Raw genomic sequence first — 25599 nt, 5'->3', positions numbered from 1 at the left:
TCGTATGCAAGCCCTATGCCATCTGTGGTCCGTTCCGCATCACGGGTACACCCTTCATGCATGAATGTGCAACTAACCATGCAGGTGTACAACACTTTCACAACGCACGCATCAACATCCAAGACATGGTGTATCGGGGTTGCTCGGTGGTCTGATCATTGCACATTTGGATACCTGACTGACGCGGTAGGCATGGCGTAAACCCTCCAAAAATCGCGCAGATGCGGGGTGCCATCAACAGGGTCTGTTTCGAGTCCGGCATCATGATCTCTCGGCTTCAGCTAGTAGCTTACAGCTAGGTGTGCTGAATGAAGACTTCATGCTTTGGGGGGATGCCTTTCAAGCAGAAGTCATACCCTTCCTATCTTATAAAAAAGGGCTTCCTCCTCATCTCCTCTCCTCCAACCACCATCACATTATTCCACCTCAATTCCCTCCAGCCCCATCTTGTCCTCGAGATCACTCCTTCATCATGATTACCGTCAAGAAGGACTCAGAGGTGATGACCAACTATGTGGCCGCCAACCCTGTCCCCGCTGGCGAGAACTTTGGCGTCTTCCACGATCAGCAATGGCAGCCCGCCGTATTCGCCCTGGGAGAAGACCACATTCTGAGTCTGATCATCACCGTAGATCGTGAGCCCAAGAAGTATGACTTTGCTAAGATCTCAGGTCTTTTCTCGCAGGAGGTCGAGGTGCAGGCATTTGCTGTCTTACAGGCCCCGGACTCGAGTCTCGATATCTGCATCGCCACCAAGGCAAGCGATACAACTTCGAATTTCTATCTCCTGCACCACATCACCCTGGACGAGATCCCAGGCACGGTGCCATCGGCGAAGGTGATTCAAGGGGTTTTCCCGACAGTGGATCATATTTACATGGTAGGGTGTTTCCTAATGATACGGGACGGACGGACAAAGCGACTGACTCGAGGACTTCATGCACTCAGGGGCACAAATCGAGCGACTCGGACCAAACCCTGCCTCTGGTGATGGTGGCCTTCCAACGACCGGACCGGTTGACCAAGACAGAGGATCTTAACTACGTCAAGGTCGAGGGTAAGAAGGCAACCCTAGTGACAGAATGGAGCCTACCGGTCAACCCGGAGAAGATCCTTGATGTAACGCTGGTCACCTGCCCACTGGGAGAGGGTGTCATGGTGCTCTACGAAGGGTTTTCAGGGGGCATGTTTCTCGTTTTCAAGGTGCTGGCCACTGACGACGGTAGCGATCCGGGGTTCGCCGTTCAGGTACCCTGTCCAGACGGTACGTGATCTCTCTCTGGTCTTTTTGCTTGCTCTGAGGGTTACTCGGCACGCAGCATTCTCATGCGTGAGCACGTCCATTGATATCGGATGGTAGGGGCGAGCTGCCTGGCTTCTTTCCTGGACCCGGCCAAACTCTCGACGGTCGTGTTGGTGGGCGGGAAGGAGATCACCGCGTTGACATCCAAGGAATACATGTCGTCCAAACACGGATCTGGCACGGTGATAGACAGTTTGAAAAACATCAGTGACCTCAAGGATTTGCATGTTTCGCAGACGGGTGAGGACCTCCGGCTCTGGTATACCACCGCGGCCGATGCAGTCTACTACTACACCACCACCACCACGGCTCTCTCCGAGGGCGTGGTCATTCCCCTCCTTGCAGAGGGCCTCGGAGGCCGGATCTCCAGTCTTCTGACAAGCCCGCCCGCTGACGGAGTTAGCAAGCTTCTGGTCAGCAGTCTTCTGTCAGTGGACGAGCACGGGAACCTCTCGCTCTTACAGCAGGACCCTACCTCTCAGGCATGGCAGCAGTACCCGTACTGGCACGCTTCGGTCGAGACGATCACGGAAGTGAAAGGATTAATGGTTCGACTGCATACGATGGTGGCAAATGACGGCGATGGCGACTCGGCGGACCATCTCCCAGGGTGCTGGCTACGCGTGAGCTGTTCCGGCGTGGTCCGGTGTATTGTGAATGGTCGTCATACTACACTCTCGCCCGCCGCGCAGTGGTATCAGACGGATGCCAAGGGCGTCTTGAATATTCTTCTGCAGACTGACGACGCAACAATCCACCAGTTCGCCGCAGACGCGTACCGTCCCGCGCAGAAACCGTCGCAGTCGTTGTCGGCATCCGCGGGAGAACGAACCCTGACCGATCCCCTCCTGGATCCCTCGCACAAGATCATCCCCAAGATCAGGGGGATCAAAACCGCGGACCAGGTCGTGAATCTCAAAAAGGCAGATGGAAGCCCGCTATTCGAAACAGCCCCCAAGGATCCCGGCCACGTTGCCGATATCTTTCAGCAGCTTGTCGCCAGTGCGGACGCTCTTCAGGAGAAGAATAAGCAACAGCTGCAGACATACCATGCAACGGTTACCTCGCCCACAAGCGGCTCCACGGTTGTCCCTTACGGGTTCTGGACCGATGTAGGGGATGCCTTTTCCGGAGCGTGGCATTGGCTCACTGATGTTGCGGAAGATGTCTGGGAATGGACTTGTCATATTGTCGGTAAGTCTGGCTATGCTCAGTATTCCATTCGTTCGCCAACCATGGCCCTTTCAAATTGAAGACTACCGGAAAGGTGGCTGATGCGTGTGTCAGATGACGTTTGGACCTTCATCGTCAAGATCGGCAAGGAAGTTTTCCAAATTGCCCTAGACACTATCACGTCCATTGTGAAGGGCATTATCTGGGTCTTCAAGAAGATTGGCGCTTTGATCGAGGACATCATCGAGCTCATCAGCTTCTTGTTCGAATGGGACGATATCCTCGCGACGACCGACAGCGTTGCCGCCGGATTCAACGCGGCCCTGGAATACGGCAAAGAGGCGCTGGATGCAGCAGACCTCGACGCGCACCAGTGGCTAGAGAACGTCCGCGCGACGATCCTGCAGAATCTCACCTCCCTTCAGGCTAATGACTATGACGGCGCGCGAGTGGGCAAGTCCACGACGGGAGTGGCCCGTACGACCGCCAGCGGAGATGCCGACGAGGATGAAGTCAAGGCAGGAGTGACCTATAACTGGTCTACCTACTACTTTACCTACGGCGGCGGACCGACAAATGCGGTGCTGCATGACGATAAGACCACTACTACCATCGCGACGGCAGCAGGTACTAGCGAGGATCAGCTGGTGAAGCTGTGGCAGGATGTCCAGGAGGAGGTGCAGATCATCTTGAAGACAGTGACGGCCGTGGCCAAAGATTTGGTCGAGTTCTTCAACCCGGCCAGCTTCAGCGCGCAGGAGGTGATGGGAAAGGTGGGCGAGGATCTCATCAACGGGATGATAGACGCGCTGAAGAAGCTGGCGGATATTCTGTTCGACGCCCTCAAACTGGGCATCGACCTCGTCCAGGACCTCGCGAACAAGGAGATTGACATCCCCGTAATCACATGGCTTTGGAAGAATGTCATCGCCCGGGGCCGACCCCTGACGCTGCTGAACTTCTGCGCGTTGTTGATCGCGGTGCCGACAACGGTACTGTATAAGGCCACGAAAAAGCAGGCACCGCCGAAGCTCAAAGGACGGTTGACGCAGAGCACGTTTGGCCAGTACGTCAAGGGCCAGGGGGAGGCGTCGCTCGCGTCCGATATCCGGGCGTTCAGTCTGGCTGCAGGCTCGGGGGTGCTTTTGGTGGGCAGCGAGTTCGACATGCTTTCGCTAGGGATCGACGGCGCCTTCGAAGGCCTAGGGCTCGAAACAATCCCGTTTGGCCCGGTGGATAGCATTATGAATGTCTTGGACTCGGCTTCCTTGACCTTTTCCACGGTGAATGGATTTACAACTTGGCCTGTGGCGAAGACGGCAGCGGCCTCAGGCGACTCCGCTGGGATGACCACCGCGTCGGTAGATACCAGGGATGCCATCAAATATGCGGTAAGTGATTGATTGGCTTGAAAGCTCCAACTTCCTATGCTTGTCACAATTTGTACACCCCCCGGGGCAAGATAGACTGACATCGCATCCAGGGCTGGGCCCTCGCCGGCGCCGACTTCGCGTCCAGCACCGTCATCAAGATCGTAAGCAAGAAGAAGAAGCTGGAACGGCCGGTGGTCAAACGATGGAAGGGAACCGTCGCTGCCGTCCTGTCGGTTCCGTCTCTCTGCCTTGGACTTACGGGGGATATTATGGATGCCAGCGAAGCTAGCAAGAACGAGGTCCTGATTGTGAACGGATTCATCGAGACGATCGCCGGGTTCGCCGCCACCTGGGGCCAGTCAGTGGCACGCTGGAACAACGAGCTCGAGAACTATCTCATGTACATTGGGTTGGCCGTGTATCAAGTCTGCACGCTGCTCAAGTACGGGCTTAAGTTGGAGGATTTCGCGATTGAGCAGCTGGATTGATTCACGTGGATGATATGATATGGATACATACTTCTCTCTTTTGTGGTACTCCGTGGGTCATGACATCATGCAGCTATCTCTGTAATTTGACAGCAGCAATGTGATCGCTTTAGTAGAGCGTTTAATTCAATCTGCAGGTAGACTTACAGTCCGTACGCTACCTGATGCTCCGTGAGCCCAATCGGGAAGAAGAAACACGTGTAGCTGCGCAACCATTTGATGTACTATCTTGAAAAATGCATCTCAAACCCACTCATGCTACTTCACATCAGCCCCAGTGACCATGGGATGACTTCAACGGCCGGTATTGGTGGGTGGGATAGATTTGAGCGCGTGGCAAGTAGTTGTACGCTAAGCAAAGCAAAGTAGCCATCTTGAACATCATAATCTGTTATCTCTCCGGAAAGATAGTATAACCACTACGTACGTGACTAGTGGATAGCAACGAGAAAGCCGGAAGACTGGACGGAGTACTTCCGATGGAGAAACCTGACTTGAACAGATGACGGCGTTGATGCTTGTTGATGAGGATGCGTAATGGCATGTAGGAGACGATCGGGTGGTAATAAATGATGAAGTCAGGGAACAAATGGACCACTCACCGAAAGGTGTAAGTATGTTTTGATGACGCCTGCGAGAGAGGTGGAAGATTGTTGAATCTCACTACGTGAGGCTAACTATCTGGAAGAAACTAAGGTACCTTATGTAAGGCCACCCGGGTGGGCGGTAAGCCGACCTGACCACTAAGGCCGAGGTCGCAGGGCCGCCTTCACCTTGATGGTAGCAAAGGGCGTAACCCAAAAGATGATGGTTCTTCATCCCATTCAGACAAATCAGGAGGATCGTGCTCCAGGGGTCATACGTCCGCTCCTGGGTCTTAGCAGAAAAGAGGGTATTCAGCGCTCAGTACAGCTCTGTCATTGCTTTGATCTCCACAATATCTTCTGTATCACTCCTTAGAATGATGTAGCTCTGTAAACTCACTCTTATTTGTCCCTCTTGCGTCTCGTTAGAGAATATACCAGCACAGTATCGAAGTATGAAGATCCTCCGTCTTCCACCTAACTTGAACCCCTGTCGTCTACTACAAGCCTCCCTCTACTACTGATATCTCATGAGCCTAAATCTTGGCAGGTGGGACTGACATCAATATTGCTGGGAAAGAGGCTCCATCGAATACGGTACTGTAAGCTCGGGTGATCATCAGAGTGGGGCAGTAAGCAAAAGTGCCGGGACGGAGTTGAGTGGGGCGTATTGCAAATTGACACGAGTAGCTTGCCGTAGGGGCGTATTCCTGCGGGGCGTATTCGGGAAGAGCGTATTTGGTGGGGCGTATTCCAGGGCCGTGCATCCGACAAAGCGTATCGCTAATCAATGCCTTTATACTTGTCCCTGGACGAGATATAAAATCTTCTTACCCCGACCAGCAAGAAGCTCTGAGATCATTCAGTTCAGTGAAAGTCCGTCACACAACCACTTGTACGCTGAAGCCTGCACGTCATGAACCTAAGAGCGCTCACTCTACTCTCGCTTGCAAGCTTAGCCCTTGCACTTCCCGAGCTTGGAGGCCATGACTTTCGCGCCCCGGGGCCCTTTGATAGTAATGATTCCATGCCTGCTACTCGTGGAAGTCACACTTAGTAACCACTCTTCCCCTTTTGCAGGCCGATCCCCCTGTCCCGGCCTAAATGCACTCGCCAATCACGGCTATCTCCCGCGCGATGGCAAGAACATCGACTACGAAATGATCAACCAAGCTGCCCAGGACGCATACAACTTTGAGTCGGGCTTCTACGTTGACGCGGTCAACATGGTTTTCCTGTTCAACATCTCCACCACCACCCGCCCGAACGAGACCTTCCACCTCTTCGATCTCGCCCGGCACGACACGATCGAGGCGGACGGGTCGCTCACCCGCAATGACATCTACTTCGGAGACGACGTCCACTTCGATGCCACCGTTTGGGCGCCTGTCGCGCGGGATCTCGGGTTGGACCATCGCGACCGGCCTGCGGACCGGTTCGTGACAGTCGAGACCGCAGCGAGCGCTACCAGGAACCGCTATGCGCTGGCCAAGCATGTGAACCCGCAGTTCAACGCCTCTATGCTTCAGCAGCAGTTCGAGTATGGGACGACCGCGCTCTATCTGCTCACGCTCTGGGATGATGATCAGAATGCTGCGCCGAAGGCTTGGGTGAAGGCTTTGATGGGTAAGCAAGCAGTCTTGCAGGCTTACTCGGATGTTGTCAGAGAAATTTCGGGTACTGATACATTACAGGGGAGGATCGCATTCCGTTTCAAGAAGGATTTACGAGACCGAAAGTGGTGAAGACTAGTGAGCGGATCCAGAACATGACCGTTGCAGTACGAGCAGCAGCGGGGGCGGGATCATGAGAGTCTAGATGTACTGGGTGTTTATAAATCGAAATATAAGATGCAATTGCAAGATTTACTTTGAAGCATTGTGATAGGAGTTCTGGGCGAGGTTTATCATCCCTCTGTGTTGAACTGCTATGGTGGATTCGATGAGCACAACGCCTGCACAGGAACAGCAATCATTCTAAACATATTATATGGTATTGCAGCGCTCTCACGAATGGCAACAACTGGCTGTAGTAAACTATCTTTCAACCGCAAATCGCCAAGTATATCATCTTGTCGAGCGCGTCCCCCGTTCGGATAGTATACTCAGGTAGGCTGGACTATGAGAAAGAAATCATTACACAATCTTGAAGTCTCTCCAACCTATTACAAAGTCACTGACAGTACACTCTCCCCATCCAGACAACCACCAACGCGTACCCCTACACCTTCATCGACCACGGCGGGGATATCGTCGCCTGCGCCACGGAAGGGTATCTCGACACCACCGGGTATATTACATACAGTCATCGGGCTTGGAGTGATGGGCTGATCTATGAATGCAGATAAGCATTGATGGACCCAATCCACTATCTGGTACTAAGTTTTAGCGGCGGGACATCAGCTTTCTGAGTTCAGGTGAGATTACTTACAGTAGCTTTCCAAGTTTGACCCGCTTATGTGTTGATCTTTTACTGTATAGTACAATGGACTCGTCAACAACCGAAAGATTGCCGACCGGGTGGCTGTGGCTGGCTAAAAGATTTTCAATCAGTTACTATACGTTACAATATATCAGGCGCAAACATTGATTATTATCGGCTAGCCTTGAGCCACGACCTATGCAGAAAACATAACAAGCATTGCTTCTGCCATCCTAATTATGATGGAGCGTCATTTGTACACGGTATGTCAAGGATTCAAGAAACTTATAATATAAACCATGGCTGAATATAAGATCTTTATTGAGTTGTGTGATACAGCCGAGGGTACAGTGTGGCAAAGGCCTCCAAAACATACCATCAGATAGCTCTTTATACAATATCTCACATTAGGATTCCATGATACTAATCTCTTAACTGCTCTATAATATCCACTATCGTCTTTATTTGAAAAAGTCGACACAACAGGACCGTCATATAAGACCTACTTGACGACACACTTATCCAGATTTACAATTGGATGAACGAGGTGTGGGATTTTAGCGAGTTTTCCAGCTTCTTGGACACATGCAACCTCCGATGAGAATCTTGGAGATTGGAGCAGGCACTGGGGGTTTGACGGCCAGGGTTCTGGACCAGTTCCGCTCGGTGTATGGCGAGAGGTTGTTATTCCCAAGACACCTTCACCGACATCTGCTGCGTAGCAAAGGCTCGTTTCGACGAATACGAGGCCATAGAGTACAAAGTGCTGGATATTCTCCTCAACCCGCTGCAGCCAGGCTTTCCGCCGAGGAGTACGATCTCATCAATGCTTCTAGTGTGACTCCCAGTCCATGTGCGATTACTCCCATCTGTATAGATTTTGCATTCCAATTTCTTTCCGGGATGACACTCTTCGTCATGTAAGAGGCCTACTGAAACCCGGAGGTCGGCTTATTTTGCAGGAGCTCTCACCAGGTAAATTCTTCCATGTATCACATTTCCACGCGCTGTTTGCAGTGCCCACAGTCGATTAGTGCTTAACAGCATTTCATATGTCATGGTGGTGGACCACTTTGCTGAAAACTGTGTGGTGAATAACACCTCTATTGTAAAAGGCGCAGATATAATACTCGAACTATATATATATAAGCTAGTATTCAGTTTACTTAGCTTTATCTTTTGGCTACTGGCTGACACTCCTAAGTATATCTGTATAGGTCTTAGAACTAGTAGCTGGTGAATGTCGCCATATTTCAGACGGCTTTCCAAAGATGAGAGGCTCTTCCAACAACAAGGGTTTACAACTAATCCTGAAACTACTAATATTGATCTGAAAAGAGAAAGAAAGGTGGGGTTGAGAAAGTTTCACTCTGCTATTACTTGAGCCTCATGGTTTATTTCTTATTTGATGTAGATCACGTTTTTATTACAGCCTTCCCTAATAACATGATCTGGAATAGACAGATCGTGAGCAGGAGCAGAATTCATATAAAGATAATGTTCTGTTTTTTTTTTCCTTTTTGCTCAGAACAATTATTACTTCTCTGCACTGCCTGTCAGGCTCAACGATCTGTGCTTTGATCAACTAACTTACGGCACTATCGTCGTCTCTTACAGGGAAGGCAGAGATGCTAAAAGCATTGTGCAGTTTTGATTCTATCAAACAGTATTGGGATCAATTCTATGACAAGTATAAAGATTATCACATTTTCCAAGACCTCTTCTCAATCTTATTCCAGTGGTATAAGATGACTTCTAGGGTTCTGAATTGTCTTGCGTCATGATGCCTTGCCCGTTGGTGTGATCCAACCCTCACTCTCAGTCCTGCCAGTTTAACCCTCGTTGCACCCTCGCCGGTATTCTTCACCCCGTACTGCCATTCTCAAGTCACATAGACATATGTCTAGTGATCCCTGAGCAACAGACACAAACAGGATAGGCCTTGCCGGACCCTCTTAAGAGGTACAAGCACCATCGACGCACTGAAGCCCTCCATCGGCCGGAACGGGGCAATTCTTCAGCCTCGTCCACAGGCCGTACGACTCGCCGCCATTCCCATCAACCTCGGCAACGAGGTATTCCTCGCATTCCATCTGCACGAGAAACAGTTCCAGTTAGCTATTCATGATGTCCCCTTTGCTAGCAGTAGAGAGCGGCGGTAACCCCTCCACAAGAGTCTCGTACCAGATACCCTTCATCACACTCGCACACCTTGGCTCCCCAATCATAGCAGTAAGTGTCGGACTTGTAGCAGGCGGCTCGAGCCTGGATCACGAGAAGGCCAAAGGCACAGAGGGCGAAAATGGGCTTCATGTTCGATGGGACGGTTCTAGGAGAGAGGCAACCGTGACTGGAGAGATCGAAAATAGGGATTAGGCTTGCTGTGTTATCTCGAAGGATTGATAGGGATGAACAGGGATAATGAAACACATACTACAGCTGGTGCTTCGCTGTACATTTTATATCTTCTCAAGACCGACACCGGTTATCCGTTTTCCCGGAGGATCATTCTTCGATGTGAACCTCGGCTGTTCTGAATGCCCTTCAGCTCCGCGTTGATAGTGAGGCAATCCATGAAGTTGACTTTTCGCATGAATCTGCTACTATGCTATGGATTTCAGTATCGTGCTACAAGGTCGGATGATGAGAGATCCACATGGCTGAAAAACTTGGTTCGCGTGGTCGGACTAGCGTGGGGGCCAAAGCTTGACTGTTTAAGCTTTAGTGCACGGGGGAAAATCCCTGTCTTGTTTAGTCGCCGCATCCTTTTCGACGCTTCAGCTCACGTGGCACGACGAGCAAAGCCTGAACTAGTCTTCATGAAGTAGGAGATCCATTTGTAAATCTTAAGCTTGCCCTAATCGGCGATTTCGATCCTTCTTCCCTGGTGGTGGCAATAACCTAGCATTCTTCATCGAGTATCTGTTCCCATGAGCATGGACCTTGATCGTTTACTATGTACGCTCATAGGGATGCCCTGGACTTTGTGCAGTACCTTTATCTCCCTTATCAATTCGATTTTCCCACCAATCATATCAATGTAACAAACACCAAGTGTTATTGCGGCCGGAGTCCGAGTTGCCGAACCCGAAGTGTCGACGCAGGGGGCGAAGTTTAATATACTATGAAAAGACGTCTTTGTACTTTACTACAGTCTTATATTTTCTAACCCCTTTCGAGCGCAAGGGCCTGGGGGTTGTAATATTTGTATACTTTTACCGCCTACCATAAGAACTGTCCTGTGATTGACAAATTATTCGGTAATTATGCCGAGTTTGCTACTTATTCTAGTCTATAAGTTTCTACCAGACTATAGTATATGTTATTGCCGTTATGACAGTATACTGTCTTGCCATGGAATGTTTTTATCTCGTCTGTTTCTGGGATAGGTCTAGCATGTTTCAAATTGGGGTTCCTAAAGTATTCAAATCGAGTAAGTGGTCATTCCAGTTTCCGCAAGAAACTGTATAACTTGCCCAAATATCACATTAGCTTAATTACAGCACTCTACAATCAGCTCTGAAGGAATATTTAGTGTATTTCATAATCGTACTCCTCATGATCAACTAATTAACTTTATTATTCATAATATTACTTCATAAGAAACATATTATTTACATAGTAGTATATCTATAGTCAATATCCTGATATTCTTCTTGTATATTCTAAGGATTTGATACTCTTTTTCCTTTTTCTATATTACACCACAACACTAGATAACGGTAAATCCGACGCCGAAAACGGCTACTTTTGACGCTGGTTTAAGAATCCTTTTTACCCAAATCTTAGTCATCTGGTTTTCACGGGATCTGTTTCTGCCCACCATTTCCGTGTGCACCCTGAGCGCTCACGGTGGCTCAGGTTTGCTCAGGGATCAGTGTAAGATATTAGTGTCACGTGACCTCGGACCTCTGCACACCTCGCGGGCAACCGAGTATCCTAAGAAATAATAACACCATTAAGCAAAATATCTGTCACAATCAGCTCACCCTTGACTCAGGATGCTCAGGGTAGCAAGTCAGAGATGTCGTCATGTCTAGTGATTAATGTTATCTGATTGTAGCCGTCAATTGCAAAAATAGGAAAGGTCCTTCTGTCAGACTCTTGGCCATACTCCAAGTCCTCTCTTTCAACAGTTCAAGAGGCTGCCCCCATCAGCCGTAGCTCCTGTTCACTGCTCTCCCTGTTGCTTTAAAGACAAAAGGCCGTCTATTTCTATATTATTCACGGGGCTTTCTCTGGGCTTCAGTCTTTACCGCCTCTTTTTTTGTTCGTTTCATTCTTTCGCATCAGTTTTGCCCCCCTCTTGCTCTGCTGCTCTCCTCCGCTCGGAAAAACCGCTATTCGGTGCCATGTCTATTCCTGATTTATTCACGAGAGGCGAAAACCAACTTATAGGGCTGAATACTATCGCCGACGCCGTCGGCAACTGGAGAAAGGCATCATACAGAAGCGACATGCCGTTTCCACCAAGAACAACATAGATCAAATTAAGGGACGTTGGATGAGGTACTACGTAAAGCCAGGATTTAAATCGAGAAAAAGACTGATATAGACAGGTTCTGCGATCATTTAGGGGAAGATCCACTCCGGTTTCTTGCTGCAGCTTGAAAAGAAGATGTTATGCTGTTCCTGGAGTGGACACTTGACAATTCTAAAATCAGAAAATTCAGCAGCTTACACATAAATTGGAGACAATGGTGTCAGCTCTACCCTAAAGCGGTTGGACGAAGTCTTCATGCGAAATGCTCACAAGACATCAATAGTATATGAAACAGAACCTGACCGTACGGTATAATCTCTATATGGGCGTTGGGGAGAAACCGGTCATGAATGTCGATGATTTGTATATCGTTCTTCACCATCATTGGACAAAAGACACCACACCCTATCCTGATGGCCGACAGCTAATTCAACTTGCGTTTCTCTTGCTGGTGTCAGCTTATACTGGCAGTCGACCTGGCGCGTTGGTTTACGTTGAGCAAAATGGGCGAACTAATATGCAACACTTTTTCGGCCGTGAAGAAGAGAATGAAGAAATTGAAGAAGAATGGGACCTTAGAGAAGATGACCTGAAAACCCTCTGCTACGGCCAGATCAGCTTGATTCTGCTTCCAACCCCAGGAGGCATCCGTGACCACCTTGTGATGGGAATTGATTTGAAGCATATTAAGGGCCATCACAGCAAACCAAAGAGGTCGGTCATTGAAATTTACCTCCTAATATACAGGCTAACACTCGTAAAGAAAACTCTTTTTGATGTCCGAACTTAAGTTAAACAACCCGTCTTCGACATCATTATTTTTGTGCTTACAATGGCAATCCTCAACAATGCTTTCGCGGCGGATATTCATTCTGTCGAGGATATATTTAGGGCACGAGTTTGCCTACCCCGTCGTTCCCTCATATTGAAGTTCAAGAAAGACAAACTCAATGTGCCAATTTGTCGCCAACCAGTGTCTCTACTTGTTCTGAAATGACTACTCACCCAATGAAGCCCCTGATGTACCACACGTATCTGTATTACTTACAGCGGCTGAGGTTGGCTGTTGGGATGATTCGGGCAATGAAGCCCTACGACTTTCCCACGTGCTTTCCACATATCGAGTCCTGTTATCTGCCTATTGGGACGCCTACAATAAACCGTACGATCACCGATACAGTTTCCCGGGCTGTGAGGTTGCTGGCCTCACTCCCTATTCGATTGTTACTAACGTTAAGTATGTTTCCTTGTTGCAAGTATATGTTGCCTATCCGACCGTTCTGGTACGTCAACAATGCTGAAGGTGATCCGTGTTTCCCAGATCTGTGTAGTAAATCTTGGTTATAGGTCAGGAAATGGGTTAACATGGCTTCTGATCAATGAGTTTCAATAGCAGAGAATGGGAGAACGTAAGTGATTAAAGGGAGCCTGTGATGTTCATGCAGACATGAAAAACTGACGGTCCAGCAAGGAGCAGAGTGAGCACCAAGTTGGCTGGAGAAGATGGATCCGCATCAAGAGGCGCATTGTACAGAATTCTGCACATTCTGCATACTATGGGGCCAACACACGAATATACTATCAGATGTGACGGGGGACACTGATTCTCTCCAATTCCGTGACTTGATCGCACACCCTAAAGAAATCGATGGCGCATAGGCATCCATCCCGCCGCCACCAGAGGCCGCTGGCAGAAGTGGCATATTGCATGATACCGCCAGCGCGAACCATTTTCCCGCCAATGCTGCCATTTCTTGCCCTGAAAGCTTTCCGATGCCCCCCCTTTATGCGGATTCGGATTATTCCAAAATTGATTTGGGTGCTGAACCACACGATGATCATTCTTGGACGAACAACACTCTTCTACAATCGTTATCTACAGATCAGCCATCAGAAAAGCCGCGGAAAACTCTTCCCTGAGGCACACAGAAGACCAAAGGCTGGACACACCGGGCTCCAGAGCCCTTGGTCCCTTTCAGCACCACCGGCGTGCGGCATCTCGAGCAGCTTCTACAGCGAGTGGGGAGAGCGCCACCAGTGCCTCCTCCCGACACTCCAACCAAACCAATCGGTCGTCTTTGTCCAATAGCAGCCAGACTGTCGGAGATAAGAAGTCCTCCGGAAATCGGAAACGGCGGAACGATGCAAAGAGAGAAAAACGCAGCTCGGCTCATAATCCACGCATATTTTGCTGCACCTTTTGGATAAATTCAAGAGCAAATATGACTGGATGCGACACGAAAAGTCCCTCCACTTGAACCTAGAGAGTTGGACATGCGCTCCGTTCGGTGGTGCTGTAGTATTGCCGTCCACTGGTCGTACTCATTGCGCTTATTGCAACCAGCTTGACCCGACACCCGAGCACCTGGCGAATCACAACCACGGGCTTTGTCAGTACCAAAATAAGTCCACCTTTCGAAGAAAAGACCATTTACTCCAGCATATACGGCTTTTTCATCGTCTTGACACCATACCACTGCTTGACGACTGGGAACATTCCATCACAGAGTTTCCATCCCGATGTAGTTTCTGTAGCCAGAGAATGTCGACGTGGAACGAACGAGCCGACCATCTTGCATCCCACTTCCGCAAAGGCTGTACCATGGGCCAGTGGAAAGGCGATCACGAGTTTCCACCCGAGATCGCTGCCCAAGTCACCAATAGTGTGCCGCCATATCTACTGGATTTCGAATCGCGGACGGACTTTCGTGCCTTTTTCTGCCACAAACAGAGCGGTGGATGACCATCTCTCTCAGATGCTCTCCAGGGCCAATTTCGAGTATGAATCAGACAGAGCCGAGATGCCTCCTGAATTTGAGTTCTTGGGAGAGGAAGCTTCTCCCAGACAAGAACAACCAGCGCTCGAAGAAGAACCTAGACTCGACTCCTATGCTGAGGTTCTCACTCGTCACTTGAGCCATTATGCACAACTGATGATGAGCAAGGGGATTATACCCACCGACGAAATGTTTCAGTCAGAGGCTAGGCGTCTGTTGTTTGATTCCGAGGATCAATGGAACCAGACCATGGCGGACAATCCTGAATGGCTAGCTCAGTTTCAAGAGGAACAGAATAGTCGGACTTTTCTTGAATCTCCTCAAGAAACACGCAAGATTGGGTAAAGAATTGTATCTTATCAGAATAGGCAACAGATAAACATCAATACAAGACAATTCCACTTGCCGGTTTCTGCCCCTTTCCAATGTACAATTATACTGCCAACTTGCCATACTTGATGAAAGCAAAAAGTATGAAAGCCAATGCTAATGCAAGGAATCCTACTAATGAGCCAGCCCAGTGGACTTCAAGCTTAGTTAGTGTACATTGGAGTTGCTGCAAATGGGTAAAACGACAGCCAGGATCGCTCTTGTAGAGGTAGCCGCTGACTGTGCAGATGCAGAGTGACTCTTTATACGCATCAGTCAGGTAGATGTTCAGCATTGCAGTAAAAGCCAGCATGTAACCATATACATCTTTGAAACAAAACGATCGAAAAGACCAACTAGACAGGGCCAGTTGAAATTTATGCCCTGAAATTAGACGATGGATGAGTCTACTATATACTGCGCATACAACCATGCAGACGAGATAATACGCCCTAGGTACGGAGTAAAGTGGGTACAGGTACGTACCCGTGACTAGTAGACTGCACGCCCTGCGTCGACCCACTCACAAGGGAGCCTGTATACAATTCGGGGCCGGGGGTAGTTGCGCGGGTGGCCGGGGCTTCCGGTACGGTTATCCGGTCGGCTCCGTGCAAATATGCCGTGATTGGCTGAAGGGAGCTTAGTGCGAGCGGGGAATCGGAATCGGATTTCCTAGCGAGGTCTTCACCAGTGACTCACCTCCGCGTTCACCAGTTGTTTTTGGCCATGATCTTAAGAGTATGATAGGGTTGAAAGCAGGAAAGTAGCCGATTGATCGGCTATATAGCAGACGCGCGAACTTAGCCAGCTTTCTTGAGACTTTGTCTTATTACTCTTCTCTCTGGTCGTTTGGTTCGACATCGGTGCGGTCAGTAGAGGTTCTCGCTTCAATACCTCGCGAGAGTAACCAAGGGCTCAGATACTCCATCTGCAAGTAGTTGCCGAATTGTGATTTATCCTACCGAGATCGCCAATATCTCAAACTATTCTGGAGCGCCAAAGATGCTGGAGGATCTGGATCTTGAACGGCTCACCAACCATCTCGAAGCCGTGGCACAAGAAGATGGTACATACTGTACCAAAACGCTTTCCAGGCTGTGTGCAAGCAAGTAGAGATCCGTAAGCATTTTCTAACAAAAACAGGGTGTTCTCCGCACCGTGGCACGGCTCGACTCCAGAGCCCTTCGAGCCGAACAGGCATACGCGAAGCTTGAACAAGAGGTCCGGTCTCTGCAAGAGAGTCTCAGGCAATCCAAAGTGGACTATGATCACGTTGAGGCAGTCGAGGCACCAATTGATGCTGATCCTGTAAGTTCGCGGGGCAACACATACCATAGAATCAGATACTGCTGCAACGTATCACCTATACTTGAAACGAATCATCCTTACGCGGCTCAAATTTATACTTGATCTTTTCTCCTTATTTCATTTTGACCCAAAGTTTACCATGGAAGCCAATATCTCGGCTAACCTTAGAATGCATGACAGTATTTCGATACAGGGCAGCTCGACAGAGCCCTCTTCTTTGCTCAGAAACTCTACTTAGTCCAGTCAATGCAGCCTACTAGTGATATTCTTTTGACTACCCAATCAGATGGTCATCTTGATTTGTCTCACGTGGAGGACGACAAACTGCTTATGACCGTGATCGAGGCCGTCGCTCGGCCGCCCCTTCTCCAGAGCCGCGCACGCTTACAGCAGAGACAACGGCGAGCTAACCGTATTCCCTACTGTACCTATGCTCTTATGAACAGAGTTGGCAGAACAATTATGAGCCTATCACTGCTGACTCGAATCAGTCACAGCATGTCGGTGTGATGACCCGTGAGGACGTTCATGACATGCGGCTCACCCACCTCGTCATGTACATGCAATGACAAATGATTCAGTTCAATGCAGAACTCACCGGAAGAGTCCTGTGACTTCAGGCAATCCTGTCAAGCCCCGCATCATGATCCGACTGCCACTCTGTCATGGTTGGAGCCTTGCCGGACCGAGTGGGTGAAAGGAGGTCAAATGGTTCGAGGACCAGGAATCAGCCGTCGGTCAATGAGCCAGAGGCAAGGATGTGGTCGCCTAGAATGGCTGAGTCGGCTTCGTCCAAAGTCAATTGATGGCTCGCGTTGTCTTTGTTCTCCTCCGTAATTGTTCCCCACATTGTTCCCGTTACTGTCGGCTATTGTGCTGCATAGTCAGCACTGACTCAGCTGTTCGAGCCCTACAAACATACCCTCTGCTGCCCTGACGCGCATCCGGACTCGGGTCCCAGGACTCATGATTGGAATGCAATGCGTCTCTTTCTGAGCGTGTGAGACTACGTGTCAGCGGTGAGCATAGCCTCTGATGTATACATACCCTTGAATCTTTCCTGCATTCGTGGAGGAACACTACTAAGTTCTTTCGTGCAGAGATATGATATCTTTGCTGTACTATGAACCACACTCGTATTCGCCTTTGATAACTTACTTCAGCGCAATGACCAATTCTTTGTGCCATCGTGTCCATCCCTGCTTATGGCCACTGCATTGAACAGCAAGCACCATACAGTACAGTTTGCTTCTCATATAATGTGCCCCCTCCTTCCAACCCTCATCACTCCCACCAGACTGCGCAACCAATCGCAACCACTATCCGAAATACTCTCTCTGAAGCAACCATGTCCTCCTCCAAGCGCAGCATTCTCAAAACCGGCTGCTCCGACGGCAGCCTCGGCTCCGGGCTCGCCCGCGAATGCCACCGGTCCGGCTGGCGCGTCTTGGCCACCGCGCGCAACCCGGCGAAGCTCCAAGAGGCCGCAAAAAAGCCGGCATAGAGACCATCCTCCTCGACACGCTATGCGACTCCTCCATCGGCGCCTGCGTCGCACGCGTCAGAGAGCTCACCAGCTCTGACCTCAAGACCGGCGCCCTGGACGCACTCCTCAACACCGCGGGCGGCGGCTGCTCCATGCCCGTGACGGACATCGACATTCCCCACCGCGCGCTCTCTCTTCGATCGCTCATCAGCGTCACGCAGGCCTTCCTCCCCCACCTGATGAACTCCACCCACCCCGACGGCGGTGCGTTGTTGGTCATGCACCCCTCCATCTCGGGCACCATCGCAGTGCTCGGCCCGTTCGCCGGCGCATACAACGCCTCGAAAGCCGCGGCGTCCAGTTTCATGAAACCCTGCGGCGGAAGCTCGAGTCGTTTGGTATCTGGGTGGTGAATCTGGTGACCGGGGCCGTGCAGTCCGCCTTCCATGATAAGGCGCCGCATCCGACGCTGCCGGCTTCTTCGCTGTATAACGTTGCGAAGGAGACGGTCGAGCGCGCGATGACGAATCCTGATTCCGAGAGTGATACGGACGCCAACGTGTGGGCCAGCCAGGTGGTGCGGGATTTGAGTCGAAGGCGTCCGGCGTGTTGGGTTTGGAGAGGGAAGTGGGCGATGATGGCGTGGGTGGCGGGGTTTCTGCCGGTGGGGACCTTTGATGGGACGATGAAGCGCTGGGTGGGTTGGATTTGGTGGCGAGGAGGTGGGGGGAGAAAAAGGGGCAGGGGGTGTAGGGATGGGAGGTGGTGTTTAGTAGAAGGACGGGCGTGGGGTGAGTTGTATGGGGCATTTGGTGGATGGAGCTGGGAGTTGAAGGAGTCAGGGTTTGAGGAGTTGTTGTGAAATGTGAAGGTAAATCTGGGGGGTTCTATTGCACGGGTGTGGAACATGAACGATCTATTTTCCTTTCTGCTTTCTCCTGCTTCTGTATCGTCCTGGTTCAAGTTATTGCCTCTTTGTTTTGTGGTGTTTCAGTGGCTGAATTCATGTCTCGGAGTTGCGATAGACCACTATTAATCCTGGGTCTCTAGTGTCCTGTAAACACCGTTCTCGAGAACATTGTCAGATTATCAAGATAATTACCTTTATGGGGTAGTATCACACGCTGTCTTTTAATGCAATCTATCGTCTTATACATACGGTGTAGTATGATTTCGGACATGACACCGGAATCTCGTCACATTGCAGCCCCCAGTTGACCAGACAAAGCACGAAATATCTATGTCTTATTCTTCTGAGAAGACATCTGTAATGACGATATAGGGATGACGGAAGACTCTCTCGAATCCAGCTCAAAGAACCCATCCAAAAACCCTTTTTGTTCATCGCCCATAACGGAATATCAATCTTTTCTGTTGTTGTCAACGTCAGCTACTGTGAAGGTATCTCCGGCAGTGGGTTCTCCTGACGTTCGATGTCAACATCGAATGGCTTATATCTGAGCTAGCTCAAAGTGGCAAGGTTGCTGATCGATCAATGTAGTTAGTATGAGCTCCCAAATTGTAAGTAACAGACTGATCTCCTACACCACAACCCTTGAAACACATTACATGGGGTGTTTCTCCCAGCGAGGCAACGGCTGCTACAGACTGGCTGCTGGGTACTGTCACAGTACCAGCTGCAAACCCCTTCGTAGCACTTTAGCTCTACGTCTCGTTCATCAGGCTGTATAGCTTGACCTGCATCCGAGAATCAAAACCTGAATCAGCCAGCCCAACCCCTGTATATCCACCAAGGTGTCTATTCCTGATATTGTATCCTGAGGGGTCCCCATACCCACCCCAGCTGTGCACCGCCCTGGACTGAGTCGCTGAGACTTTCCTTTTCGGTTCCTCCAGAATATAGAGTCCAGGGGTAGTAGGGTAGGAAGGGACGAGACTCCTTCATGAACACTCTAGGTCAGGGTAGTAATGACTCTCACTCATATTTACCGGGTAGAGGCTAGAAAAGAACGACAAGTTCGACAAAAGCCCGCTTGGGCAGATATTGCAACAGGAGCTGGGATGGATACTAGTGCTGTCGGTTGGGCGGGAATCACGTCAGGAACTGGACCCATGCAGCTGGTGCCTATAGCGAGTTCCGGAAGCCTACCACGAAATCATCGATGCAAGGGTTGCATTAGCTTTGGTTTTTTTTTCTGATGGGAAGGAATGCCCTTGGAAACGACCTGATGCTGTGACATGCGAGATAGTTAACTTAAGTTAGAAGAACAATTATGTCATCTTATGCATTTGCAACGTTACTAAGCTATTAGTCATGTCCGGAGGAGAGATGACGTGCCATGTGGGAGATGTGGGACAAGAATGTGGAGAGACGAAGGATTCGTGGAGAGGGACAAGACAAGCTGAATGAGTGATGCTGCTGATGGCTCAATAATTTGAAATCATTGTTTCATTGCTCACAGATCTGGATATGCTGTACATACTCATCCTAATTGATATGTCGGTCCTTATGAAAGAGGCAGCCATGTTGTCACATCGATACGGTGTCTGTAATACATCCAAAGATGTGGCTGAAGGGATTGGTTATGAACTTAGTAGTGACTAGATGCTCAACGAGCGATCATATACAGACTCGAATGAAAGGGAAAGGCAATGATCAGGTATTCTTATTGTCTATCTAACACCATACTATCGACCACCTAGGTAGTGACATTCCGGCCAACCGAATGGAAACACGAGCCAGCCTGTTAGCTGAGGCGTAACGACCAGCTCATGCTAATTTTAGTTACGCCCACGAACTGGCATGTCAGGGTCAGGCACATACCCAATAAAATTACCATCTCCAGTTCCAAGGTGCTAGTGGGCCATCGTCAGCCCTGCAGTTCCTACGGGGATACTATACATCCTACCACCAATCGCTGCTACTACAGCTACCCCAGATCTGCGAATCCTTCCACTTACTAGTCAATCACAAACACACCAATCCAGACAATAAAATCAATTCTAGGTATCATCTATAATGCACATGTACCGCTAAACAGCCGCAGGACAGCCCAAGCCAACAGCATCTACTTGCCAAAGACCTTGAAGCGCTCCTCCAGGGGCAAGAAGGTCTTCTCGCCCGCCTGAGCCGTAGGAGTACCGAAGACCAGCTGAGCATCGAGCTTCCAGTTCGCAGGGAGGTTCCACTGCTTGGCGATCTGCTCGTCAATCAGGGGGCTGTAGTGCTGGAGATTGGCGCCGAAGCCCTCCGATTCCAGGGCGGTCCAGACTTTCCGGGAAATTAGCAGATATTTTTGAGAATAGTGCAGGAAGAGAGCATACCAAGGTACTGGGCCATGGCGTTGGACTCAAGAGCCCAGGGGTTGAAGTTGTCAGCGTAGATGGCGAACTTCTCCTTGATAGGGTCCAGGGCGTCGTAGTCGACGAAGAAGAGAACCTACAGGGTTAGTGTTAGTTTGGATGGCTTTTTACTCTCCCGGGAAAGTAAAGGAGGGCTTACAGTTCCGTAGCTGTTGCGGAAAGCGTTCAGCTTCGGCTTGGTCTGGTTCTCAAAGGTCTCCTTGGGGACCTTGCCGGCGGCAACCAGACCCTCGAGGGCGCTGATGGCAAGATCCCACAGCTTCTGGTGCTCCTCCTTCAGCAGCAGCACGACACGGCCGGTCTGGGTGTTGAAGGAGCTGGGGGTGTGGAGGACGGCCTGCTGGACGAGGTGCTCGATGGACTCGTCGGAGATGGGGCTCTCGGCCTTGAGGGTGTAGATGGAGCGACGGGCCTTGGCCGCCTCCAGGAGGGCGGTGGTGGCAGGGTTCTTGAACTGAACAGACATGGTGGATGGGCTGTGATGGGAGTGAAGGGGTGAAGATGGCGATGGAGACCGAATCGAAGGACGACTCCACAATTATATAACCGCTCAACCTATCGCCCGCCACCACATCTTCTGCCGCCATTCCAGGCGAGAATTGTGTGCATATCCGGAAAGCCGCTCCTGATCCCACACCAGCCCCACCTTATTCAGCGCTCAGCAAATCGCGGAATTCCTCCACGCTGGAATCTGTGCTTGTCGCTGATTGGCAGGTTGCTTAGCGGAACCTTCCAGACATCCGATCTTCCCACATGCAGACCGCAGAGTTGTTGTCTGATGCTGGTCAGGGGTACTGCCCGAGGCATTTCTCCCGATAGCCAGTAAAACCCGGTCGGACTCGGGAAGCATTTATTCCCGCTTACCAGTCTTGCAGCTTCACTTTCATTGCACCTGGAATTAGTCAGCTTCCCAATCATTTCTACATGATAAGAAAATACCTCAATCATGGCGCCACAAGGGTCTGAGGTGCATATCCTACTATTGGATTGGGCTGTGAGCCGACGAGAGTCGGACAGTGTTAACGCCGAGTGCGAGGGCAGCGACGTTAAGCGATCATCACGAAAGGTTCTGCAGCAACCACCACACAGTATAGACTAAGTACAAATTTCCCGACCAGTAACCACTCGCACCGGATATGCGATCCATTGATGCAACTCAAGCGGCAACAACGAGTGCACCCCGAGCACAACATGCTCGTCCCACCCCCTCATCAGCCATGACGACCGCATGTAGCGGAGGATGATGCTCCAATGAGCATATACCACCAGGGCATAGGGGTCCCTCGCCTCCAAGATCGCAATCATCTCATCCTGCATTCGATACACCCATCCCATGGCCAGATGCATCAAACTGATTCCGTCCTTGCCCGCACTGCGCACCGCATATGCCTCCCTGAGAATGGACTTCAAGTCCTGAATGGAACTCTCATACACTGTCCAGACAGCTGCATCAGCTACCTGCAGCTTGATCCACGTTTCCATCGCCCCAATGTGCGACAAATGCTCGTCCAATTCCGCCTGCAGGGCCGGACTGACACCCTTGATGCTATCATCCGGTACCGGAGTCAAAACCCCCGTGAAGATGCGCTCGTGATGATTCATGACGATAGACCGCACCCCGCGCAGCAAGACCAGCCACTGTGATTGCCCACTCTGGCTGAACACGAGATACTCCGCCGGGCGCGGCCCACGGCCAAAGTACGTCAGGCAGATCAATGCCGCCGCCTGGTAGATCAGTTGGCAATTCTCCGAGTTCAGCAGCGCCAGCACCGCTGTCACAGACCGCACTCCAAAGGTAAAGTGGGCGTCCGCCTGAGCGAAATATTCCAGCCTTGCGTCTGGGTTCTTCGAAGCTAGATGAAGCGCCGATAGCGAGAGGATAAGGTGCAAGATGGAGGGAAAGGCAATACCCCATTGTGGTAGATGATTGAGATAGATGCCATTTGCATCGGCAGCCTCATCGCTCAGGGTCTTATACGTGGTGGTCATGTAGTGGTGATACAGTCTGAGATCCGCGAACGAGATCCCGCCGGGTGGCTGGCTGGCGGCAAGGTCACATTGGACTCCGGTGGAAATTGCCCCTAAAGCCCGAGCTTCTGAGCCGGACCTGGACACTGCGGATGACTCCGTCTGCGTGTCTTGCTGATACTTGGATCGACGAAAGCGATACTGCCGGGCTGGGGCTCTCGGGGCAGACGCAGCAGCCGGGATGACAAAGTCGCAGTCGATGGCGTGGCGCGCACATGGGGTGCATACGGGTTTCTTCTCATCGCACTGGGAGTACTTAGCTCTACAACGCACTAGCAGCTTTTCAGGAATGAAGCAGGCGACCGAGCGCAAAATAGGAAGCACCATGCTGTAGACTGATTTCGTTGACACGACGAGGCGGCAGTGATAAGAGAGGAGAGTAACATACCTTCACGCGTCTTCGCTTGCAATTCTGGCATCCCAAGCGAGATTTATTATGGGAACGCCGAGCGCGTACTCGTGTTGAATCTGACTCCGCCATGACGAGGCATGCATGGAGTGGCGGATGTAGAAGTACTGGGGAGCAGGTCGTATTCGTTTCCTTTTGACCGAGTTGGGGAGAAGGATCTGGGTGTTGCCTCGGACAGCAGCACCAATCACGTGGTTAGGACAAATGCCTGCATTTCGGAGACCTTATCTTATCGAGCTCGGGGATCCGATCCGATCGCGGCTGTAGCTCGAGTAGACCAACCAATAAGGCTGCTGCCCGCGGGGATATCATCGCGGCAAGGTAGCAATATGCGCAACAATCGAGGGGTTGGTCGCCATATAATTAATGCTTCAATTCCCAGCCGTGCGCCTGTTCGCTTTCGTAGCTCAAAAATAAAAAAAAAAAAGCCCCCCCAGGAAGCACTCCCTACAGGGCCACTTGCCACTATGGGCAACAACATATCCTACCACACAAGTGAAACCAATCTCCCCATCACCAATACCAACCTCACCATCAAGGCCTGCAGAATGGCACGCAATCCCGACGCTTCACCGGCGTTCCATACGCCCAACCACTAGTCGGACCTCTCCGCTGGCGCAAACCGCAGCCCCTGCCACTCTCGCAACTAGGGACCAAATCTCCAACCTTTGACGCAACCGCCTTCGGTCCCGTCTGCCCTCAAGCCAGCTACTCCAAATCCGTGAGTGAACATGTCCCCGTGCACACCTACAGCGAAGACTGTCTCCGACTCAACATCTGGACGCCCGTGCCCGACCCCGCCAAACCAGACAAAAGGTACCCGGTGATGATCTGGTTCCACGGCGGCTGGTTTCAAGTCGGCGACCCCAGCCAAGAGTTCGGGATGGACCCGACCGAGCTCATCTCTACGGGAGGTCTGAACTGCGTCTTCGTCGCAGTGGGGTACCGTCTCAACATCTTCGGGTTCCTGGCCGGAGACGCCCTGCGTGAGGAGTCCGGCGGCCGCGAGGTAGGGAACTATGGCTTGTGGGATCAGCGACTGGCAATTGAGTGGGTGCACGAGAACATCGCGCACTTCGGAGGGGACCCAAACAATTTGATCCTATCCGGTCGAAGCGCGGGCGCGTATGCGGTACAGGCACAGGTGTTATTTGATTTCCGCGCGGCGCCCGACGTGATCGACGCCGGATCGCGCGAGCTCTTCCAGAAGCTGGTCATGTACTCCAATGCCATCCCAACGCAGCCGAAGTCCCCGGAGGATTGCCAAGTCCAGTTCGACGAGGTGTGCGCCTACTTCGGAATCGCGAAGGAAGCACCAAGCGAGGAGAAGCTGGAACAACTCCGCAAGATTGAAGCTAAGGCGCTATGCGACGCCATCATGAAGCTCGAGCATCACACTTTCCGAGCCGTCACGGACGGTGTCTTCTTCCAACCCGGCATCTCCGAGTATTTTCGAGATGGCTCGTTTGCGGCGGAATTCAAGCGAAGGGGTTTGCGCTTGTTCATCGGGGAGGTGCGCGACGAAAACACACTGTACGCGGTGACGAACAGTCCCGACCCCAACCGGGAGTCCTTCCGACTGCAGGTTGAGAACTATTACTCGCCAGCCACAACGGAGAGGCTGATGCGGCATTATGCATTGCCCTCGACCGACAAGAAGGAAGAATGGCAGGCGGTATTCGGGAACCTGATTGCGGATGGGCAGGTGCGGGCGCCGTCCCGGTTCTTGGTCAAGAATCTGCTCGACCATGGGGTCGGAATTAACGATGTCTGGCGGTATCTGATTGCGTATCGCTTGTCATTCATCACGGATCAGGTCGCCCCTGCATCGTTCGGGGTGAGTCATGCGATGGACAGGCCGATCTGGAAGTAAGTATCCCCGACAGCCTTCATTTAGTGGTAGGTCCTTATTGACAAATTCAGCTACTCCATAATGCATGGACCAACCCGCGAGGAAAGAGTTTTGCTGGAGACTTGGATCCGCAACTTAGCTGCCTTCGTAAACAACGAGGAAGGCTATTCGTATGGAACGCGTGTGGCGGACGAGTATAAGGTGATGACGGCGGATGGAAA

General features: G+C 51.0%; 9 protein-coding genes across 9 annotated transcripts; 5 read left to right on the top strand and 4 right to left on the bottom strand.

The window, feature by feature from the left end:
- Nucleotides 1–472: 472 nt before the first annotated feature.
- BP01DRAFT_410995 (uncharacterized protein) lies at nucleotides 473–4337 on the top strand (the record flags this gene model as incomplete). The annotated part of the gene is made up of 5 exons (XM_025578895.1): nucleotides 473–880; nucleotides 949–1264; nucleotides 1361–2497; nucleotides 2591–3867; nucleotides 3960–4337. The coding sequence occupies 5 exons, from the start codon at nucleotides 473–475 to the stop codon at nucleotides 4335–4337; spliced, it is 3516 nt and encodes a 1171-aa protein (XP_025426169.1).
- A 1462-nt stretch (nucleotides 4338–5799) lies between these two features.
- On the top strand, nucleotides 5800–6731 carry BP01DRAFT_351834 (peroxidase family protein; the record flags this gene model as incomplete). Its single annotated transcript, XM_025573857.1, has 3 exons — nucleotides 5800–5937; nucleotides 6002–6547; nucleotides 6616–6731. Exons 1-3 carry the CDS (start codon nucleotides 5838–5840, stop codon nucleotides 6729–6731), a joined length of 762 nt encoding a protein of 253 aa, XP_025426168.1. The 5' UTR covers nucleotides 5800–5837.
- A 2310-nt stretch (nucleotides 6732–9041) lies between these two features.
- Nucleotides 9042–9972, bottom strand: BP01DRAFT_361471 (uncharacterized protein). The gene is made up of 3 exons (XM_025576162.1): nucleotides 9777–9972; nucleotides 9527–9692; nucleotides 9042–9435 (listed from the first exon to the last, which is right to left on the bottom strand). Exons 2-3 carry the CDS (start codon nucleotides 9653–9655, stop codon nucleotides 9298–9300), a joined length of 267 nt encoding a protein of 88 aa, XP_025426167.1. The 5' UTR covers nucleotides 9656–9692; nucleotides 9777–9972; the 3' UTR covers nucleotides 9042–9297.
- Nucleotides 9973–14626: 4654 nt separating this feature from the next.
- BP01DRAFT_387567 (uncharacterized protein) lies at nucleotides 14627–14947 on the top strand (the record flags this gene model as incomplete). The annotated part of the gene is made up of 1 exon (XM_025577747.1): nucleotides 14627–14947. One exon carries the CDS (start codon nucleotides 14627–14629, stop codon nucleotides 14945–14947), a length of 321 nt encoding a protein of 106 aa, XP_025426166.1.
- Nucleotides 14948–14974: 27 nt separating this feature from the next.
- On the bottom strand, nucleotides 14975–15326 carry BP01DRAFT_225774 (uncharacterized protein). The gene has a single exon (XM_025571177.1). The coding sequence runs from the start codon at nucleotides 15282–15284 to the stop codon at nucleotides 15036–15038; it is 249 nt and encodes an 82-aa protein (XP_025426165.1). The 5' UTR covers nucleotides 15285–15326; the 3' UTR covers nucleotides 14975–15035.
- A 2301-nt stretch (nucleotides 15327–17627) lies between these two features.
- On the top strand, nucleotides 17628–18863 carry BP01DRAFT_378041 (uncharacterized protein; the record flags this gene model as incomplete). Its single annotated transcript, XM_025577030.1, has 4 exons — nucleotides 17628–17710; nucleotides 17761–18036; nucleotides 18075–18462; nucleotides 18816–18863. The coding sequence occupies 4 exons, from the start codon at nucleotides 17628–17630 to the stop codon at nucleotides 18861–18863; spliced, it is 795 nt and encodes a 264-aa protein (XP_025426164.1).
- Nucleotides 18864–20710: 1847 nt separating this feature from the next.
- Nucleotides 20711–21599, bottom strand: BP01DRAFT_427256 (nitroreductase family protein). Its single transcript, XM_025579837.1, has 3 exons — nucleotides 21229–21599; nucleotides 21051–21165; nucleotides 20711–20997 (listed from the first exon to the last, which is right to left on the bottom strand). The coding sequence occupies exons 1-3, from the start codon at nucleotides 21553–21555 to the stop codon at nucleotides 20795–20797; spliced, it is 645 nt and encodes a 214-aa protein (XP_025426163.1). The 5' UTR covers nucleotides 21556–21599; the 3' UTR covers nucleotides 20711–20794.
- A 365-nt stretch (nucleotides 21600–21964) lies between these two features.
- On the bottom strand, nucleotides 21965–23874 carry BP01DRAFT_361466 (Zn(II)2Cys6 transcription factor). Its single transcript, XM_025576161.1, has one exon. The coding sequence runs from the start codon at nucleotides 23442–23444 to the stop codon at nucleotides 22185–22187; it is 1260 nt and encodes a 419-aa protein (XP_025426162.1). The 5' UTR covers nucleotides 23445–23874; the 3' UTR covers nucleotides 21965–22184.
- Nucleotides 23875–23980: 106 nt separating this feature from the next.
- On the top strand, nucleotides 23981–25599 carry BP01DRAFT_361464 (alpha/beta-hydrolase). Its single transcript, XM_025576160.1, has one exon. It carries the CDS (start codon nucleotides 24410–24412, stop codon nucleotides 25397–25399), a length of 990 nt encoding a protein of 329 aa, XP_025426161.1. The 5' UTR covers nucleotides 23981–24409; the 3' UTR covers nucleotides 25400–25599.

This window comes from Aspergillus saccharolyticus (assembly GCF_003184585.1).
Source record: "Aspergillus saccharolyticus JOP 1030-1 unplaced genomic scaffold BP01scaffold_79, whole genome shotgun sequence".
Classification (NCBI taxonomy): Eukaryota; Fungi; Ascomycota; class Eurotiomycetes; order Eurotiales; family Aspergillaceae; genus Aspergillus; species Aspergillus saccharolyticus.
This window is presented reverse-complemented; position numbering and strand designations above follow the sequence as displayed.

What these genes read in the sequence shown, in the direction of transcription:
- BP01DRAFT_427256 (XM_025579837.1), bottom strand. Translation starts at nt 21,555, where the DNA reads ATGTCTGTTCAGTTCAAGAACCCTGCCACCACCGCCCTCCTGGAGGCG. An exon ending in TCCGCAACAGCTACGGAACT is followed by an intron (nt 21,166 to 21,228) that starts GTAAGCCCTCCT and finishes CTAACCCTGTAG; the next exon opens with GTTCTCTTCTTCGTCGACTA. An exon ending in CGCCATGGCCCAGTACCTTG is followed by an intron (nt 20,998 to 21,050) that starts GTATGCTCTCTT and finishes TTTCCCGGAAAG; the next exon opens with TCTGGACCGCCCTGGAATCG.
- BP01DRAFT_361466 (XM_025576161.1), bottom strand. Translation starts at nt 23,444, where the DNA reads ATGGTGCTTCCTATTTTGCGCTCGGTCGCCTGCTTCATTCCTGAAAAG.
- BP01DRAFT_361471 (XM_025576162.1), bottom strand. Translation starts at nt 9,655, where the DNA reads ATGAAGCCCATTTTCGCCCTCTGTGCCTTTGGCCTTCTCGTGATCCAG. An exon ending in AGTGTGATGAAGGGTATCTG is followed by an intron (nt 9,436 to 9,526) that starts GTACGAGACTCT and finishes TTTCTCGTGCAG; the next exon opens with ATGGAATGCGAGGAATACCT.
- BP01DRAFT_225774 (XM_025571177.1), bottom strand. Translation starts at nt 15,284, where the DNA reads ATGCTGGCTTTTACTGCAATGCTGAACATCTACCTGACTGATGCGTAT.
- BP01DRAFT_361464 (XM_025576160.1), top strand. Translation starts at nt 24,410, where the DNA reads ATGGACCCGACCGAGCTCATCTCTACGGGAGGTCTGAACTGCGTCTTC.